At 37.2% G+C, this 18,010-nt stretch overlaps 1 protein-coding gene across 4 annotated transcripts in view; it reads left to right on the top strand.

Moving 5' to 3' along the window:
• The window catches only part of LOC126479863 (long-chain fatty acid transport protein 1-like), a 389,287-nt gene extending 373,160 nt beyond the window's left edge, over positions 1-16,127 (top strand). For all 4 annotated transcript variants that reach the window (XM_050103821.1, XM_050103820.1, XM_050103822.1 and 1 more), the window contains exons 7-12: positions 484-676; positions 891-1,034; positions 2,517-2,654; positions 5,857-6,014; positions 6,338-6,491; positions 15,625-16,127. In XM_050103821.1, the coding sequence (XP_049959778.1) occupies positions 484-676; positions 891-1,034; positions 2,517-2,654; positions 5,857-6,014; positions 6,338-6,491; positions 15,625-15,779 (942 nt within the window). In that variant the 3' untranslated portion in view covers positions 15,780-16,127. The remainder of the gene's footprint in view (positions 1-483; positions 677-890; positions 1,035-2,516; positions 2,655-5,856; positions 6,015-6,337; positions 6,492-15,624) is intronic.
• Positions 16,128-18,010: the final 1,883 nt, after the last annotated feature.

The raw sequence follows: 18,010 nt of genomic DNA, 5'->3' as shown, positions 1-18,010 counted from the left end.
AGTCCGGCACAAATTTTCATTGCCATCATTCCACTGTACAGCTGAAGGTTGCCCATACTTGCAATTGTAAATACATTTAATGTATTTCATACTGGCTGTAGTCACTGCAGTGCCTGTTCCTTTGGACATGAATGTAATGTGGAGTAACAGTGGCACTGCAGTATCATATCTATCTGCCAGCACCGGGCAAGCGAGTATCAAATAAAATGCCTCACCTGTAGAGTAATATGTGTAACGGATGAATGCAGATTGCACACACATGGATGTTCTGGTCTATCTGTGAGTCATGTACAGATAGCCTAATGGTAAGATGACTGCTCTCAATAAGTGGGAAATCCGGATTCGAGACAATTTTTACTGCCATCATTCCATTCCACAGCTGATTGCTTGTCCACATTCACAATTGTGAATACATTTAATGTACTTAATTATACTTAGTCAACCACAGGCTCATTTGGGTTTTATCAATTTTGAATGTTGTAGGTGGGGCAGTACATAGGTGAAATGTGTCGCTATATTTTAGCTGTGCCACCAAAGCAACAGGACAAAGATCATACAATAAGACTGATGTTTGGGAATGGTCTGAGGCCACAAATATGGAAAGAATTTGTTAAAAGATTTAATATTCCTAGAGTGGCTGAATTTTATGGAGCAACAGAAGGAAATGCTAATATTGGTGAGTATATCAAAGAAAATTATAAAGGATGAAATTAAATTATTGAAAATTACACACTAAAGATACAAAATTTTTAAGCCTTCTTAATCATTCATTTAACAATGTGATATATATATATATATATATATATATATATAGTTTCTACAATTTTTTTATACATCCTCTGTATATCACATATCTGAAAGATGGTATAATGAATTTCGCTTTCCAACAGTGAACATTGACAACACTGTTGGTGCAATTGGTTTTGTCTCAAGAATCATCCCATCTGTATATCCTTTATCCATCATAAAAGTGGATCCAGCAACTGGAGAACCAATTCGAAATGCAAAGGGCCTCTGCATAGAATGTGGACCAGGTATTTGACCATTATATATGACTCTGATAAGCGAGTTCCAATATAATCAGAAACTGATAAATGTATGTAATGTAGTAATAGTAGGTAGTAGGTAGTAGTAGTAGTAGTAGTGGTGGTGGTGGTGGTGGTGGTGGTGGTAGTAGTAGTATAATCCATGCCGGATATGGTTGCCTGTGTACAGAGACAAATTTTTGTCTGATGCACTGGGTGAGTTCATTCATTTATTTGTAAGAAGAGACAGCAATTGTTTGCCTGCTTTTGGCTGGTTGGCAACACGCCGTGTGACAGAATCAAGGCACACGCAATAAAATCTTTCTGAAATGATTTTACAGAAACTACCTGGGGAAAAAAATGCATTTTTGCATTGCTCACAGCTTTACATGGAGCTTCATGATGAAGTGACCATCATTTCGTTACTGGTCATAGTTATTGTGGTATTTGCATTTAAGTAAGACTCTGCGCAAAATCTGAAAAAGTTTGCAGTGAAAAACAGGGGATGCTATGATTTTGGATTTGGTGCATGTAGCATCATATGTTGCTGCATATGAAATTTAGCTAACATATAGACCTTTTTTTTTTTTTTTTTTTTTCTTTTTTGTACTTGGGTGGAGGTATCTTTCTGTTACCAATCTCGAGAAAATTGATTTTATGTAGTGCATTCATTTTCAATCATGTGTGCCAAGTGAAATATCCATAGCATTCCTCATATCTCATAAAAATTTTGAGATTTGATGAAACAATAAAGTTTTCAAGTGTCACTGATAGCTGGTCAAACAAGAATTGCTCGGATTTTGGAGGCGCATAAATGAAGACGTTACATGTTTATTATTGTACTGAGAGTGTGCTTTTTCATAATCTATTGGCCTACTTTTCCTCACTTCATCACTAAATAAACTTGATAAACCACTGTTTCAGGATTCTATTGAAAGTGCATTTGCACAACAAGTTAGTGAGGTGGCATCATGTAATCCTGGGTGTGTTTTGCCAAAAGAAGCAAATTTTAACACAGTGACAAGAGAAAAGCAGGTTTTACTTAAAATTTACCACTCATCATGTTAATGTTAAAATTACAGATCGTGCATAAGTCAGCCAAAAATAAGTCACTGTGTTTGTTTGATTTTGAGCAGAATTACTTTTAGGTAATAACCAAAGAAGAGGTGACATTAGATCTTTTTGGGTGGTTACCATACAAGTGTGGGCGAGCAGGGGCTCCACTTAATATTTAAGAAAATTATGAGTGTAGGCTACAATTTAGAATGGTACTTCCCATCCAGAACATGGCATCTCCCCAACAACACATTAACAGCCTGCCCACAACCCCACCACTAACCTGCTCCACATGCTTGCCCAGCCGGTTGTGCATCTACTGACCATATTCTGTGTGCACTTTTTTCCTAGTAGTAGTAACAGCAAAGAATTTAGCATCAAAGAGATTTAAAGCTGAGATGCACACTTATCTTATAGTAAAATGACATGTTTCAGGAGAACCAGGTGTGTTCGTAGGTAAAATAATTCATAATGACCCATCAAGAGCATTTCTTGGCTATGTGGACAAAGCAGCTTCACAGAAGAAAGTGATACACAATGTACTGCGAAAAGGAGATTCTGCATTTATATCAGGTAATAAAAGCAAAATTTTAACTTATACTGAATAAAAATAATAAAAAATTATGCATTTACAATTAGAATGTAATAGGGGTGCCAGTTACACTCAAGGAAAAACTAACTTAACTGTTTAGAATCTGGCATTGCTTGAAAGAGTAGAAATAAATTCTTAAGAATTACATAAGTGTTGCCTAGGGCAAATGTAAGGCAGTAGGCTGAAATTAGACATATATTAAGTTGCAGAATGCAGATGAAATTAGAAGTCAGAAAATCTGAATGTGACATACTTCTCAAGTTTCTGTTTCTCTTAAGGAATTTAAAGTTTCTTTTTCTCTTAAGGAATTTCTGGTTAGTACAGCTTAAAACCATTTTAATTTTATTCTAAACCATCTTACACTATGCACCGCATAAAGCAAACTGAAATTGTATGTTAACTGCCTACAGTGGCAATGAATCATTGGAATGTTACATTCCCACTCTTCCCCCTTCCCCCTAGAGAAAAAAATGCCCTTACACCATTATTAGTAAAACGAGTAGCACTCATTAAGTCTCTAAATTAAAAGTAGATCTTCTGTGGCAGCAGATTTTGTTTGATAGCCAAATTTATTTCACTTTTTGAATAAGGTCTACCAAGGCTGTGGAAGGGGAGGAGATGCTGGACTCTCACATTTTCACTCAGTGAACTGTTTTACTCAAACCCATCTTGAAATTAATTTTTAAAATCATCATTTCATCAATTCAATTGATGACAGTGACTATATCAAGTCTAAGTGTGATATTTTAAATGACATTTGTGTATATAGAGGAAGACAGATCCTTAGTAAAGTATTTGTAGATTGTTATGAAGACATTGTAGAATTTGGTGAGTAGTTCTTAACATGATTAATTATTGTGAGTTGTTGGGTATACTTGAAAAGCTGTTGTGCTGTATGAACAAACCCATCTAGACTCACTACTCTTCTGAGAACTTCGTTGATCTCTTCATTCATTCCAGCCTGAAGGATTGTAGATAGATGAGCAGTTTTGAAGATAAGATTTCAGTTGCCTATTAAGATTTTTTTTTTAAATGGACGATAATTAAAGTCTCAGCAGCCTTGACGTTAACCAAAATTATATTTTTCTTTCTCAGTATGACACAGATAGCTACTTAAAGATATTTTGCTAATGTAGTCCAGCAGATGCTGTACTCAAGTACCATCTTTTTCTCTCTTTGGACCCATTTATTTAAATAGAGGAGTCAGTCCTCAGTCACATGACCAACAGCTAATTTCTTGTGTGTCTCAGATTCTGCATCTTTTATAGTGAGATGCCGCCTCTTCATAAACGGTTATATAGCCTGCAATAGTCTTTAATGCCAACTTTATCTGCTTACCCTTTTGTGTATTATTAATAGCATAAGTCATATTGCATGAGGTACAGACAGAGTCCAGCTGAGAAACACAACAATGAATCCTGTGTGGAAGGAAATTGTTGATTCGGGTGCAAGTATAATGAATTATTTTTTATTAAAAGATAGTATAGAAAAGTATAAAATAGTTTCTAGAAATTAATAAGTTTTCGTTTTTGTTAGGTATCACATACCTGTATTCTAAATGAGAATAAGCCAAGCTCCACACAGTCATTGTTCTTGAAGCACTAGACTTGCATATGAAATGGCTAAGGTTAAAAATCCCTCTCTGTCCATCTAGTTTTAGATTCTCTGTGCATTCCCATAATCAATTAAAACAAATGGCACACTGATTCTTTTGAGATTGTAGTTGACCAGTTTTCTTCACTATCTTGGCCCATTTTGATTTGCTCTCTAGCTGTAATGATCTCTGTGTTAGGACTTTATATTTAATATTCCATCCCCCCCCCCCCCCCCCCCCCTCCTTTCCTTCCTTCCTTTTTTTCTGGAATTAGTTTTCATTCTGGAAAAGTATGTTCCAGCTTAAAAAAAAAAAAAGTTATCAAATGTAAACCATATATCAAATCTGCAGTACACATGTCCACTACAATAGACAGCTGTTAATGGCACATCTTTGGCATTTTTAATCAGTCCTGAGGCTGCAACAGCATTAAGTCCACTCCAGTGGACACACACTACTGCTGCTGTGCCCTGTGGGCATTTGCAGCCTCAGAAGTGATTCACAACACCAAAGGACCAACTATTAATAGGCTACCCACTGAAGTGGACATTTGCACTGCAGGGTTACAAGAATTCTGTGGCTTATTTAAATAAGTTGTGCAATTCCTACAAGCCTCATCAGAAACAGAAGTTATTATGTTTAAGTTCTTCTGAGCTTGGCTTTGCTGCTGCTATTATTTCACCTCCTCCTCCTCTTTCTCATTCTCCTTCTTCCATTACAACCACATGACATCAAGAGTTTCTTCTTTATAAGTTTATGAAAAAACTTGCTTTTTAGCCTCAGTTTTAATGTTCTCCCTTTGATAGTAGTCTCATCAGAGTCAACTCAACAGTGGGATTCATTTTTTAACCAGTTTGTTCATGAGTGGGACTTCTGACAGTTTATTAATAGTTCTGTGGATAAAAATTCCTTTCTAATTGTTAAATGCCTCATTTACGACTCACCTCATATTCATTTAGTTCATTTAACTTCTGCTTCTCTATAAATCTCCAGTTTCTGATAATAATATCCCAATACAGTAACACACTCAATTTAAAAATTAGTTTCAGCATCTCAGTGCTCTACTAAACAAAGCCCTTCAGGAGGTTGCATGAATTTGCTTGCCTTTAAGCTAAGAACTGACATATTTTGCTATTTACAAGTTAACATGTTTTCTGATGTCTATGTGCTATTCATCAATGAGATGCAGGTAATGGGTTGAAATTTGCAAATTTTGTTAGTAGAACAATACATTTTGTATTCAAGCAACACACATTTTTAAAATGTGTTTATGATGAAAGAACAGGTCACAAACTGAAAATTCATCTAGCAGTATGATATTACAGTAGCTATAAATAGCTATTTTGGAATTTTAGTCACATCATCTACCATTTTCTATTTCATTTTACCACAATTTTCTCCACAACAAAATCGTTTTCTGTTGTAATTCCATTATCTGTTTTCTTATCTCCATAACCACATACATTAGTTGTACCAATCTTAAGGTGTATGTATAGCATTTATAATATACTCCCTCATACTATAATTCAATAAAGATAGGGCATATTAAAAGATTAATTTGTGTAGTTTTACAAATATTATATTTTCAGGTGATATTCTTGTAGCAGACAAATGGGGCAATTTATTTTTCAAGGATCGAACAGGAGATACATTCCGCTGGAAGGGTGAAAATGTTTCTACAACAGAAGTAGAAGCTGTTGTTAGTAATGTTGCTAACTACAGGGATTCTGTTGTTTATGGAGTCCAGGTAAATTAACCTTCTTTCAATAATACTAAAGTAAGATTTTACAAGAAACATGACATAATTGGATTGACAAAGTTAATTATTAGTGCAGTTTGTAACAGCTGCTTAACTCCATGTATTTCACATTCCTGTTGGCTCTTCTTCATGATGGAATCTATAGAAAATGATGCATGAATTAGTGAGTAAGTGAAATATTTCATTCTAACTTAATTTATAGTTTCATGACTGCTCTTTGTGTGTGTGTTTGTGTTTGTGTGTGTGTGTGTGTGTGTGTGTGTGTGTGTGTGTGTATCTACTATACTAACAATAAGTGTAACACATTGTAGGTGCCGGGGATGGAAGGCAGAGCAGGAATGGTAGCCATTTTAGATGAAGATAGCACCTTAGACCTAAAAGCATTTGCTGAAGGCCTGAAACAGTCTCTGCCATCTTATGCTCGACCTATTTTTCTCAGAATTCTAAAAAAGGTTGACATGACAGGTAAGTTACACATTTATTGCTACATCAAATTGCAAAGTTATTGTCATTTAAATTAGTTATTTTGTTATAGGTAAAAAATTTCCAGGATGATAAAACAAAACATAAAATAAAGACAGTCAACCATTCATCTGCAAGTGACTGAAAGGACAGTCACACATGACGACCCCCCCCCCCCCCCCCCCCGCTCCTCCTCCCCTCCACCCCGTGACAGCTGAGTGGTTGTTGTGGCAAATTCTTGCAGGTGGGACAGAAGGAAAGAGGATGATTACAGCAGCATGAGAGGGAGAAGACATGTGAAGGATATTGAGACTAGTGAAATATTTCCCTCAGGACTGAAAGACAGAAGGCTTTGTGACAGTGAAAAAAAAATGTGGATTGATACCGTTAACCCTTTACATCTTGCATATATGCTTTCTACAGTTCGTCTTCAGCACTATATTGTTTTCAGCTTATGTGACTAGCTGTGCAGAGTTCTTCTTGTTCAGCCTGTTATGTAGTGTGTTGAGTTACCTGAGCAGCCTGACTCACCATGTCCTGAACACTTTGACCCCCACTAAGCAAATATTGTTTGATAGAGATGCAAATCATAATGTTTGTTTTGTAGCTAGTGAGGGATAGAAGCCATCTATATTATGGCTCACTTCTTGTAGCACTAAGTTTAGATTAAAAAATCACCACCCATCTACACCTATAAACACACTCTGTAAACCCCTGGGAAATGCATGGCAGAGGGTACACCCTATTGTGCCAGTTATTAGGGCCTTTTCACATTCCACTCACATATGGCGCAGGGGAAGAAGGATTGTTTCAGTGCCTCTGTTCGTGTTGTGATTAATCCCATCTAGTCCTCACAATCCCTATGGAAGTGACACATAGGCATTCCTGGAATCATATGTTAAAGCCGGTTCTTGAAACTTTGTAAGTAGGCTTTCTCATGATAGCTTACATCTATATTCAAGGGTCTGCCAGCTCATTTTCTTCAGCATCTCTGTGACACTATCCCCCTGGTCACAAACTTGTGACCAGGAAGCCTGCCCTTCTCAATATACATTCTGTATCTCCTGTTAGTCCTATTTGGTAAGGGTCCTACACACTTGAGAAATATTCTGAGATGGGACGCACGAGTGATTTGTAAGCAATCTCCTTTGTGACTGAGTGTGTCTCCCCAGATTTGCCCCATCTCCTACTGATAAACTGAAGTCTGCCATCTGCTTCACCCACAACTGACCCTACATGACCATTCCATCTAACAACCTCTGAAAATGTTACACCCAGATATTTGTGTGAGTTTCCAACTTTGACACATTGATCAGTGTTGTCTGCAAAATGAATAGCAAGGGACCCAACACACTTTCCTGAGATACATCCAAAGTTCTCTCTACATCTGTCGATGACACTCTATCTGAGATAGCTTGCTACACTGTCCCTACAAATAAATCCTCAATCCAGTGACAAATTTTGCTTGTGATTCTTCAGTTTCTCCCAGTGTATTTGTTGCTTGAACAGTCCATGGTTATACTGCCGGTTCATAGTGTCCAGCGGGCACAATATTTTGGTGATCAGACATGTCGCCATCGTCAGGTGTGCTGATAAACTGAGCTCCTGAGGGCGGGTGGCCGATTTAAATCCCCTCCCCCCGCGGGCCATTCCCTTCGCCGTCCGCACCCGCACGCCGATGGTCGCAAAGACGTGGGCGTCGGAATCTGTCATAGCGTCAATGTGCTTGCTACGTCCGCCCTGGTCGCCAGTTTGTACTTCTTGCTAGGAGTCTTCTTAATTACATTCAATGCTGGGTCCCAAGCCTTGCTGAGATTGTAGCCGCAATCTCGGTTGATAAGATCTTCCCTGGTGTGAATTTCGATAGCCTCCCTTATAACACTGTCCCAATATTGAGAGGTCTGAGCCAGGATCTTGGTATGCTCATAATCCATCTTGTGTTTCTCGGACAAACAGTGCTCTGCTACCACCGACTTATTTGGATATTTCAGTCAAGTGTGCCTTTGATGTTCTCGGCAACGATCTGCGATGGTGCATACTGTTTGTCCGATATAAGTCTTCCCACACTCACAGGGAATTTGGTTTATGCCAGCCTTCCTCAAACCGAGGTCATCTTTCACACTTCCCAGTAATGCCCGTGTTTTATTGGGTGGGTAAAAGACAGTTTTAACTCGATGTTTCTTTAATATACAGCCGATTTTCACTGATAGTGTGCCATTGTATGGAATAAAGGTAGTGGCTACGTCTTCTTCCATGACTTCATCCATCTCCACAGGTTGTGCTGTGGTGGTGGGACAGAGAGCGCATCTAATCTGCCATTCCAAGCACCCGTTTTTTCGGAATATGGTTTAGAGGTGTTAGAATTCCTGGGGCAGATTCTTTGCATCTGAGATGTTGCGCACCCTGTGTACTAGTGTTTTTAGTACTCCAATCCTCTGAGAAGGGTGGTGGCAGCTGTCTGCATGCAGGTACAGGTTAGTGTGGGTTTTCTTCCCATACACACTGTGGCTCAGGGTACCATCAGCTCTTCTCTTGACCATGACATCCAGGAATGGTAATCTTCCTTCTGCTTCAGTCTCCATAGTGAATTTGATTTTTGGATGTATAGAGTTTAGTTGTGTAAGGAAATCCAGGAGCTTGTCCCTACCATGGGGCCAGATGACGAGTGTGTCATCGACATAACGGAAGAAACAAATAGGTTTCCAATTGGATGATGCCAAGGCTTCCTCCTCGAAGTACTCCATGTACAAATTTGTGACCACCAGCGAGAGTGGGCTGCCCATTGCGACTCAATCTGTTTGCTCATTGTATTCCCCATTAAACAGAAAATACGTTGAGGTCAAGACATGCCTAAAGAGTACGGTGGTCTTCTCGTCAAATTTCTGCCCAATAAGCTCGACTGACTCTCGAGATGCACCCTGGTGAATAGTGAAACCACGTCGACTCCTAGCAAGAAGTACGAACTGGCGACCAGGGTGGACGCTACAACAGATTCCGATGCCCACATCTTTGCGACTGCCGGCGTGCGGGCACGGAAGGTGATGAGAGCGGCCCATGGGGGGAGGGGATTTAAATCAGCCGCCCACCCTCAGGAGATTAGTTCATCAGCACACCTGATGATGGCAACATGTCTTATCCCCAAAATATTGTGCCCGTTGGACACTACGAACCAGCAGTATACCCATGGACTGTTCGAGTAAATTTTGCTTGATACCCTGTGCAACTGTACATTTGATAATAAGCATTGGTGTGGTACTGAGTCAAATGCATTCACAAATCTAGAAGTACTGCATCTAACTGACTGCATTGATCCATGGCTTTCAGTATGTCAAGTGAGAAAAGTGCTAGTTATGTCTCACATAATTGGTGTTTCTGAAATCCATGTTGGTTGGTATAGAGAAGGTCATTCTGTTTGTGATACTTCATTTTATTTGAGTTTAGAATATGTTCTAAGATTCTGCAAGTGGATCGCAAGGATATTGGGTGGTAGTTCTTGAATCACTTCTGCTAACCTGTGCTTTTTTCCAGCTACGGGGCACCGTTGTTTGTTCGAAGGATTTATGATAGATTATAGTTAACAGAGTGGGGAACTAAGCTGCAAGTTGGGTATAGAATCTGATAGGGATTTCATGGGACTCTGGGGCTTGGTTCAGTTTAGTGATTTCAGATGTTGTCAATACCACTGACTCTAATATACATTTCAATCCTCCTTTCAGTGATATGAGAATTAAATTTGGCAATGCTCCTGCATTTTCCTTTATAAAGGATCATTTTAAAACAGAGTTAACCATTTCTGCTTTTGTTTTGCTATCCATAATTTCAAGTCTGGTCTCTTCTGTGAGTATCTGGACACTAACTTCGGTGCCACTAACATCTTTTACACATGACCAGACTTTCTTTGTGTTTTGAGACAGAGCATTCAGAACTATTCTGCTATGGTAGTGATTAAAAGTTTCACATATTGCTCTCTTGACAGCCAAATGCATTTCACTCAGTATCTCTCTACCTATACTCCTGCATTCTTTTTAATACCAATTCTTTGCCATCATGAACTGTTGCACTGGTTACATATCTAGCCAGTGCATCATCAACTGTTCTTTTACACTTGAGCCATAGTTCATCTACATACTCCTTTCCTGAGCTAAACGTTTCACGTTCTTCATTGAGATATGACACTACAACTTCTTTGTCTAGTTTACTGAGCATACAGATCTCCCTGCCTGTTGTAGCTGGCCTGTGTACTTCGATATTCATTGTTGCTATAGCTGCCTTGTGGTCACAAATACCAGTTTTGATGTGGACTTCCTAAAAGAGGTCTGGTCTATTTGTTGCCATTAGACCCAACACATTTCCATCATGAGTGGGGTTCTGAACTGTGTGTTCAAATAATTTTCACAGGATATCTTGGCATGCCCACTGTTAAATAAAACCTGTAATTATCCCAATTAATAGTTAAATGGCTAAAGTCTCCTCTGATAACTACAATATGGTTAAGGAATTTTCATACAAGTGAACTGAGGTTTTTGGTTACATAAGGAAGCAAGTCTGGCAGTTGTTAGAAGGATCCCCTTACAATTTTTGATCAGCCTAGACATTGAGTCATGTCCAAACAAGCTCGCGTGCAACTCCAATTTCTGTCTTGGTCGGTGTGAGTTCCTTGTCTACTTTGACAAATTCAACATCTACACTTCCCAATCTTTCTCCACTTGCTTGAATTTTCCCCAAAATTCTCACTACTGTCAATTTCAGGTTGTAATCAACTTTCTGTACCTGGTACTATGTTAGTTTCACAACCTTTCAGGAGTGCTTCAAACTCTAGCACTTAAATGTGAATGCTTCGGCAGTCAATAACTAGGAGCATATGTCTTTGGATATTACACTGATACTCCTGGGTTTCATGCTGCTGTTATTATCTAGACTGGATGGAGAGTTGTTGCAACTAGCAGAGAGAATTACCAGATTATAGTTAGACAAGAGGCTAACTCAGCCACAAATTCAGTATAGAATCTGATAGGGAGTCCACCAGGCTCTGGTGCTTTGTTCAACTTTAATGATTTCAGCTGTTTCTCAACGCCACTGACACTAATACTTATTTCATTCAACTTTTCAGTGGTACATGGATTAAATTGATGCTGGGTTTTCCTTTGTAAAGGAACATTTTAAAACAGAGTTAAGCATTTCAGATTTTGCTTTGCTGCCATCAATTTCAGTTCCTGTCTCATTCGCTAGGGACTGGACACTAACTTTGGTGCCACTGACAGCGTTTTCGTATAACCAGAATTTCTTTGGGTTTTGTAGAATATTCTGCTACGATAGTCGCTGAAGTTATCACACGTTGCTGTCTTGACAACGAAACATGTTTCACTCAGCATCTCTCGTATTCTTTCAGCATATCTCATTCCTGTCACATGTCTTTTAATAATGATATGCCTTTTCTGTTTAGGTGCTCAATTATTCTGTGCCATAAGGAACCTTTTGGAAAGTATAAAGAATGGCTTGCAACTTTATCTATGTCTTTAACAGTATCTGACTTGAAAATTTCCCTTTCACTTGTCACCATTACTGCAGTTTTCCCATACTGGTTAACTATTGTTATTCCATTTCTACCAAAGGTTACTCTGTTGCCTTTCTTGGCTATTTCACTTACAGATAACAAGTTAGTTGCAACATATTTTATGTAGTAAACATCATGTGCCACAACACTTTCTGGTTCTCTGTTTAAAATTCCATTGCGATAAACTTTCCTAGCAAGCTGACGTTGTAACTTGGAGCCATCCACAGTAGATATATCCATATGCGTCTTAATAGTAACATCATAGAATATCCATTCTGGTTAGCCTTTACTCATTACTGCAAAAGAGTAATAAATAGTAACACCATAAAATATTAATTCTGGTTAGCTTTTACTCGTTACTGCAAAAGAGTAATAAATGGAGAGTGCCTTACTTTGATTAGCAGTTCTCTTCCTGGGCAATTTGCTTCATATCTTCTTTCCTTTGTACTTGACCATGAGCCGCATTGGATGTGGTATGACCCATTTGCTGACCATTGTTACACTTGAGTGGCTTCTCATTTTCTTCATAGAATAAAGTGCTGTAGCTGTTTCCTTGTTCAAAGTAAGGCATATTGACATACTTTTATGCTTGCAGGCTCTTTGCTTTTACATTGTCTCCCATAATTGGTATGTCTGAGCTTTCTAACTCCATATTCATGCCTCGACATGTGCAAGACACCATCATTTGTGGATCCGACTATGGTAACTTCCAAAAATTTTTTACATTATATTGACAGGTTTCAAAAATATACATGTTTTCTTGTCAACATATAATGAAATCATGGAACAATTAGTTCTGAATGATAATACAGTAGCCAAACTGCCTAAAATGTGCAAGTTAAGTTTAAAAGGTGTGGTACATTTTTCACAGCATTCAAAAATGTTTGAAAATACACCATATATCATGATGCACATGAGTACTGACCCAATCAGTGTAATGTATGTGAAAACAACATGAACAGTAGAATGTTAGAACCTTGAATCAGATTTGTCTGGCTAACGCAGTCTCCCACAAATAAAAAATTCCTAAGTCGGCGTACCCATGTAAATAATTGTACAAGCTGCACTGATCTTTTTTTTTTTCTTTTTTTCACTTGATTGAATATGTGACAATTTCTTCAGTGGCATGCCAAAGAAGAATGCTGCACGTCAATTTATCTTAGTCAAAGTTGTACAGCACCAACGAATCACATCTTCTGTTTGTGGCAGCTACCACTGCATGTTCACTGCGAAGAACAGCAATAACATTTTTGTGCCATTGTTGGTGAATCTGTTTCAAATCAATAGGGACATAAGGAGACCATGATATTTCATAGTTTCAGTGAATGATGGACCGTCACTTTGGGGAATGAAAATATTGTTATCCATTGGGTTCCTATAATGATTCATCAGTCTTGGCAAAATATTTGATGGAAACTCTTCAATCCAATACTCATCATTGGCTGGTTCATAGAAAGAAGATTTGTTGTGGTTATGAGAAGAAAAGACATTGGGGATCTGTTTATGGAGTATATGGGGCAAGATCAGTTGAAGGTTGAGATTTATGTGTGGTTCTCTGCTTCTGTATCTCATCTGCAGAGTAGTGGATGACACTCTTCATCCTTTTGTACATAGATAAAATAATATTTGACATTGTGCCAGTGCCTTGATTCTTTTATATGTCTGACTTAAGACTTGGTTGAGAGTATCTGATGCTTAGTCATTAGCACACCAAGGAAGGTTGTGATATAGCTTAGTTGTCTTAATCACTGCATCACCTTGCTCAAGGATCATAAGTACTGTGTAGAAATATACAGCCTCTCACACTGTAGGAAATGCATTAAACATAAATAAAGAATTGACAGAAGCATTACAAACTGATTCGGATACAGTTAACAGTTCTTTTGTGATTATGTTGGTGAAACAGGTAAATTTCTTAGACTGACTTCTTCAGTGCATTGCTGTTTACAGGTATTAGAATATGAATCAATTTGTTTGGTTTACAGTTTTCTGAAATGTACAGTTTTATATTTCTGAATATTCAAAGCAAGTTTCCAATCTTTGCACCATCATATCAAGATCTTGAGCAACAGTTCCTTTACGTGTTCCTGCACAGAGAAAAGTGTTTAAAGTTCCTGCGAGAGATATACACTGAGGTGACAAAAGCCATGGGATACCTACTAACTTCATGTCAGACTCCTTTTTGCTCAGCATAGTGCAGCAACCTCATGTGGCACGGACTACACAAGTCACTGGGAGTCCTCTGCAGAAATATGCTGCCTCTGTAGTTGTCCATAATTGCAAAAGTGTTGCCGGTGCAGCATTTTGAGTATGAACTGACCTCTCAGTTACGTCCCATAAATGTGTGTGGACAAATTATTCACTCAAGTTGTCCAGAATGTGCTACAAGCACAGGTGCTGCAGGTGATGTCAGGCTATTAGCAGAGGCACTCGCATTGGTCATGTGCTGCCATAGTCCATTAACAACAAATTTCTCTGCACTGTCCTAACAGATACATTCGTCATACATCCCACATCAATTTTTGCAGTTATTTCACACAGCATTGATTCTGACAGCACCAACAACTCTACACTGACACTGTTATTCTCGGTTGTTAAGTGCAGGCCGCTGGCTGCTGTGCTGTGTGTGGTGAGAGGTAATGCACTCTTGACACTGTGGATCTTGGAATTTTGAATTCCCAAACAATTTTCAAAATGGAATGTCCCATGCATCTAGCTCCAACTACCAGACTGCTTCAAAGTCTGTTAATTCCCATCATGCAGCCATAATAATGTCGGACACTTTTGCACATGAAACTGAGTACAAATGAAGCTCCACAAATGCACTGCCCTGTTGTTCAGTTTCAACAGCCTGACATTTTACCATACAACGAGAGCATTTGCCAGATTGCATCATGTCTGAAGTGTTTCAATCTACAGATCCTCCTAAAAAAATTCACACTTCCTCTACCCCTTCCTCTACTAAGCCCTATTTAGTAGTACCTGCTATTTCATATCATCTTATAGTAAAAAAGTTAATTTACTTTAGTTATAACTCATTCTAATTAGGATAGTCTAGGTAAAATATCAGCCAAATTGAAACTCCTGAGAGTGAAGATCTCAACATATTTTAGTTGTTCTATGTCCACTAAGTAATTAATATGGAACAACTGCAAATACTCATATTTTTTCCTTTCCATTTATTTTCACACCATCATATGATACTAGCTACTAAGACCGTCATATGATACTAGCCACTAAGACCGTCATATGATACTAGCCACTAAGCCATGTAAAATTCATTTGTCATATTAAGTTAAACAGTTCTCCACTACTTCTATAATCTCCTTCTTACTTGCTTTCTTTAATAACTTCCCCAACTCAGTTATTTTTTAAATACAACTTTTAGTATTCGATACAACCTTCTCTTCCAGTTTACAGAAGCATATTCTTATTTTAAAAAATCCGATATTTAATTCTTATGTTTGGCATAACTGTTTTACTGCCACTTACATTTTCTGTTTTTATATATTTCAGTAGTTTTAAATACACATCCAAAGCTGAAGTGGCTCACTCATATTAAATTCCTTTAATATTTTTCAGGTACCTATAAACTGAAGAAAAAAGATCTTCAGGATGAAGGCTTTGATCCTACAAACATCAAAGATAGATTGTATTACCTCTCTTCCAATGGGACATATGAGCTTCTCACAGAGGATGTGTTCTCACAAATAAATAATGGAAAGATAAGATTCTAGAAAACATTTCTCATTTAAAAGGTTAAACTGCATGAAGGAAAGAGAAATCAAAGTTCAGCAAACATTACCTACTACAGGATGAAGTTCCTCAAAAGCTGAATCAGAATTGCTGCTCTTACATGGAAACTGAAGTTGATACATAGTTTATTTTGTACTTTAAAATAATGTGAAAAATTTGTTAAGTGTTACCATCAACATGGACAGAGTGTGAGGTCAAGTATAAGTGTTTTATTCCTTCAGTGAAGGACAGGAACATGAATGTAAAATGACTGAAGTTATAGACATGCTACATTTGTTGTAATATATGTCAGTTTTAAGAATATATGGATTCCTATTGGTAAAAAATAATTTTTTAAAATATCTAACCAAAATATTTTTAACAGAAATCAACATCAGAAACTTATTTTACATATCAGGTTGTTTCTCTGATGGAAACTAATGTGTTCAGAGTATAGTAAAATTCATAAACTCATAGACGTATGAGGGCTTACAGTGCACATTTTAAAAGGACCGAGGCAAAACATGGTCATTAAAGACAGAATGAGGTTGGGTTTCAGACAAAGACTGAATGTTTATAACTCTATAAAGATGTAAAAGAAAGGTGTTATGCAATGGATGTCTTGTATGAGTTGAGTAAAAGCTTGTAAGTGACTTAAATCATGAGAAACATAGAATGAAACTTCTTTTGTGCAGCAGGATGTGTACTTCAATACAAGCTCGTGTGAAGCTGACACTGTATTCTGTATTAGAACTCAAACTTACATCCCTGCCTTCTGTGAGCAAAACTCACATCAACTGGCAGTCAGATATCCAAACCCACATAACAAACCAACTGTAATGTACAGTGTTCTCACAGAACGTATAAAGTTTCAGTTTAAAGTTACGGACTGGTACACAATTTTATGTACTTTATACATATTTCATTTAGGCTCAGAATTTCGAAGAATATATAATTATTCATTTACTTTTATTTTTATTACTGCAAACTAAAATGGCAGTATGAAAATCAAATTAGCTGTATAAAGTAGAAATTATGACTGAAAAATTTACATTCCAGAAACATTTTCTTTAAAATAATTATGTCAGTCATTTTTATAAAGGTGCAATTGCAATGTGATAAAACTGCAGAGCGTTACGACTAGACGTTAAATTTTGGTATACTATAAAACAATGCAGGAGAAATACTGAAAATAGAAAAATTTTAACCTATTATTTTGTGTAGAAATAGACTTCACTGTGAGCTGACAATTCAACAGCATCTGTTTCACACACTAATTTTTTTCTGTCTTCTTAATGTTCCTTCTCCCCTCTGTTTGTTCCATCATTGTTCTTAATGTAATAGCATTTTTTGAGTCTTAATTAATTTATATTTTCATAACAAGCTGGAAATGATATTTCATTAATTACAGTGAAATTTAATTTAATGAAAGAGGTCATATCACAGTCAGAATGACATACCACTCTCAGATGTTTAACAAATAACTACTACCCTTTTTAAAATGAGTAGAAAAATATGAAAATGTTAGTTGTTATTTTCCACTGCCAATCCTGTTGATTTAACTTTATTGTTAGGAAAATGTGAACTGTTGTAACTGTCTCATTTTGTACAGTATACCTTAATATTTAGATACCAGTAATCCACAGAAATTTCTTAATGATTTGATCACAAGAGAAATTTTGTTTACAAAATTATTTTGTTTGTCAGTTTTACGATATTAACATGACTGCCTCTTCACTTTATTTTTGTTATAAAACCATACAAATAAGCAGCATTCTGTAGTCCTCAATGAAACAAACAAAGCCATTTTTACTCTCCTCCTGTACGACGTGCTTCAAACAGTAGTCTCTTTAATGGAAGAATGGTTGGATTTTTTTAAATTTTAGAACCTATTGACCAAAGAGAAGAAATAGTTATCAAGCTTCATTGTCATAATGGCAGTATGTTTTATGTTTTGATGTATGCAGAAGTAGGAAGTGCCTTCCTTGGATATTACTTCTTATGTGGGCAGTATGTTGTTTATAGATGTACATTTCTTTCCTCTGTAATTTTTATACAAAATCATGAGAAACAAAGACATGAGTTGAATAAAACTTTAAAAATTTAAGATAATGGCTTGGATATGAATATGGAATTGATCATTTTTAAGATATGGAAAAGACTGACCAATGGAAGTTCAGGAACACTGAAGAAAATTTGTAACTGAAAAGCATTTGATGTGTGGTAGAACATA

The sequence above is a fragment of the Schistocerca serialis genome, chromosome 1 (genome assembly GCF_023864345.2).
Source record: "Schistocerca serialis cubense isolate TAMUIC-IGC-003099 chromosome 1, iqSchSeri2.2, whole genome shotgun sequence".
NCBI classification, from domain to species: domain Eukaryota; kingdom Metazoa; phylum Arthropoda; class Insecta; order Orthoptera; family Acrididae; genus Schistocerca; species Schistocerca serialis.
This window is presented reverse-complemented; position numbering and strand designations above follow the sequence as displayed.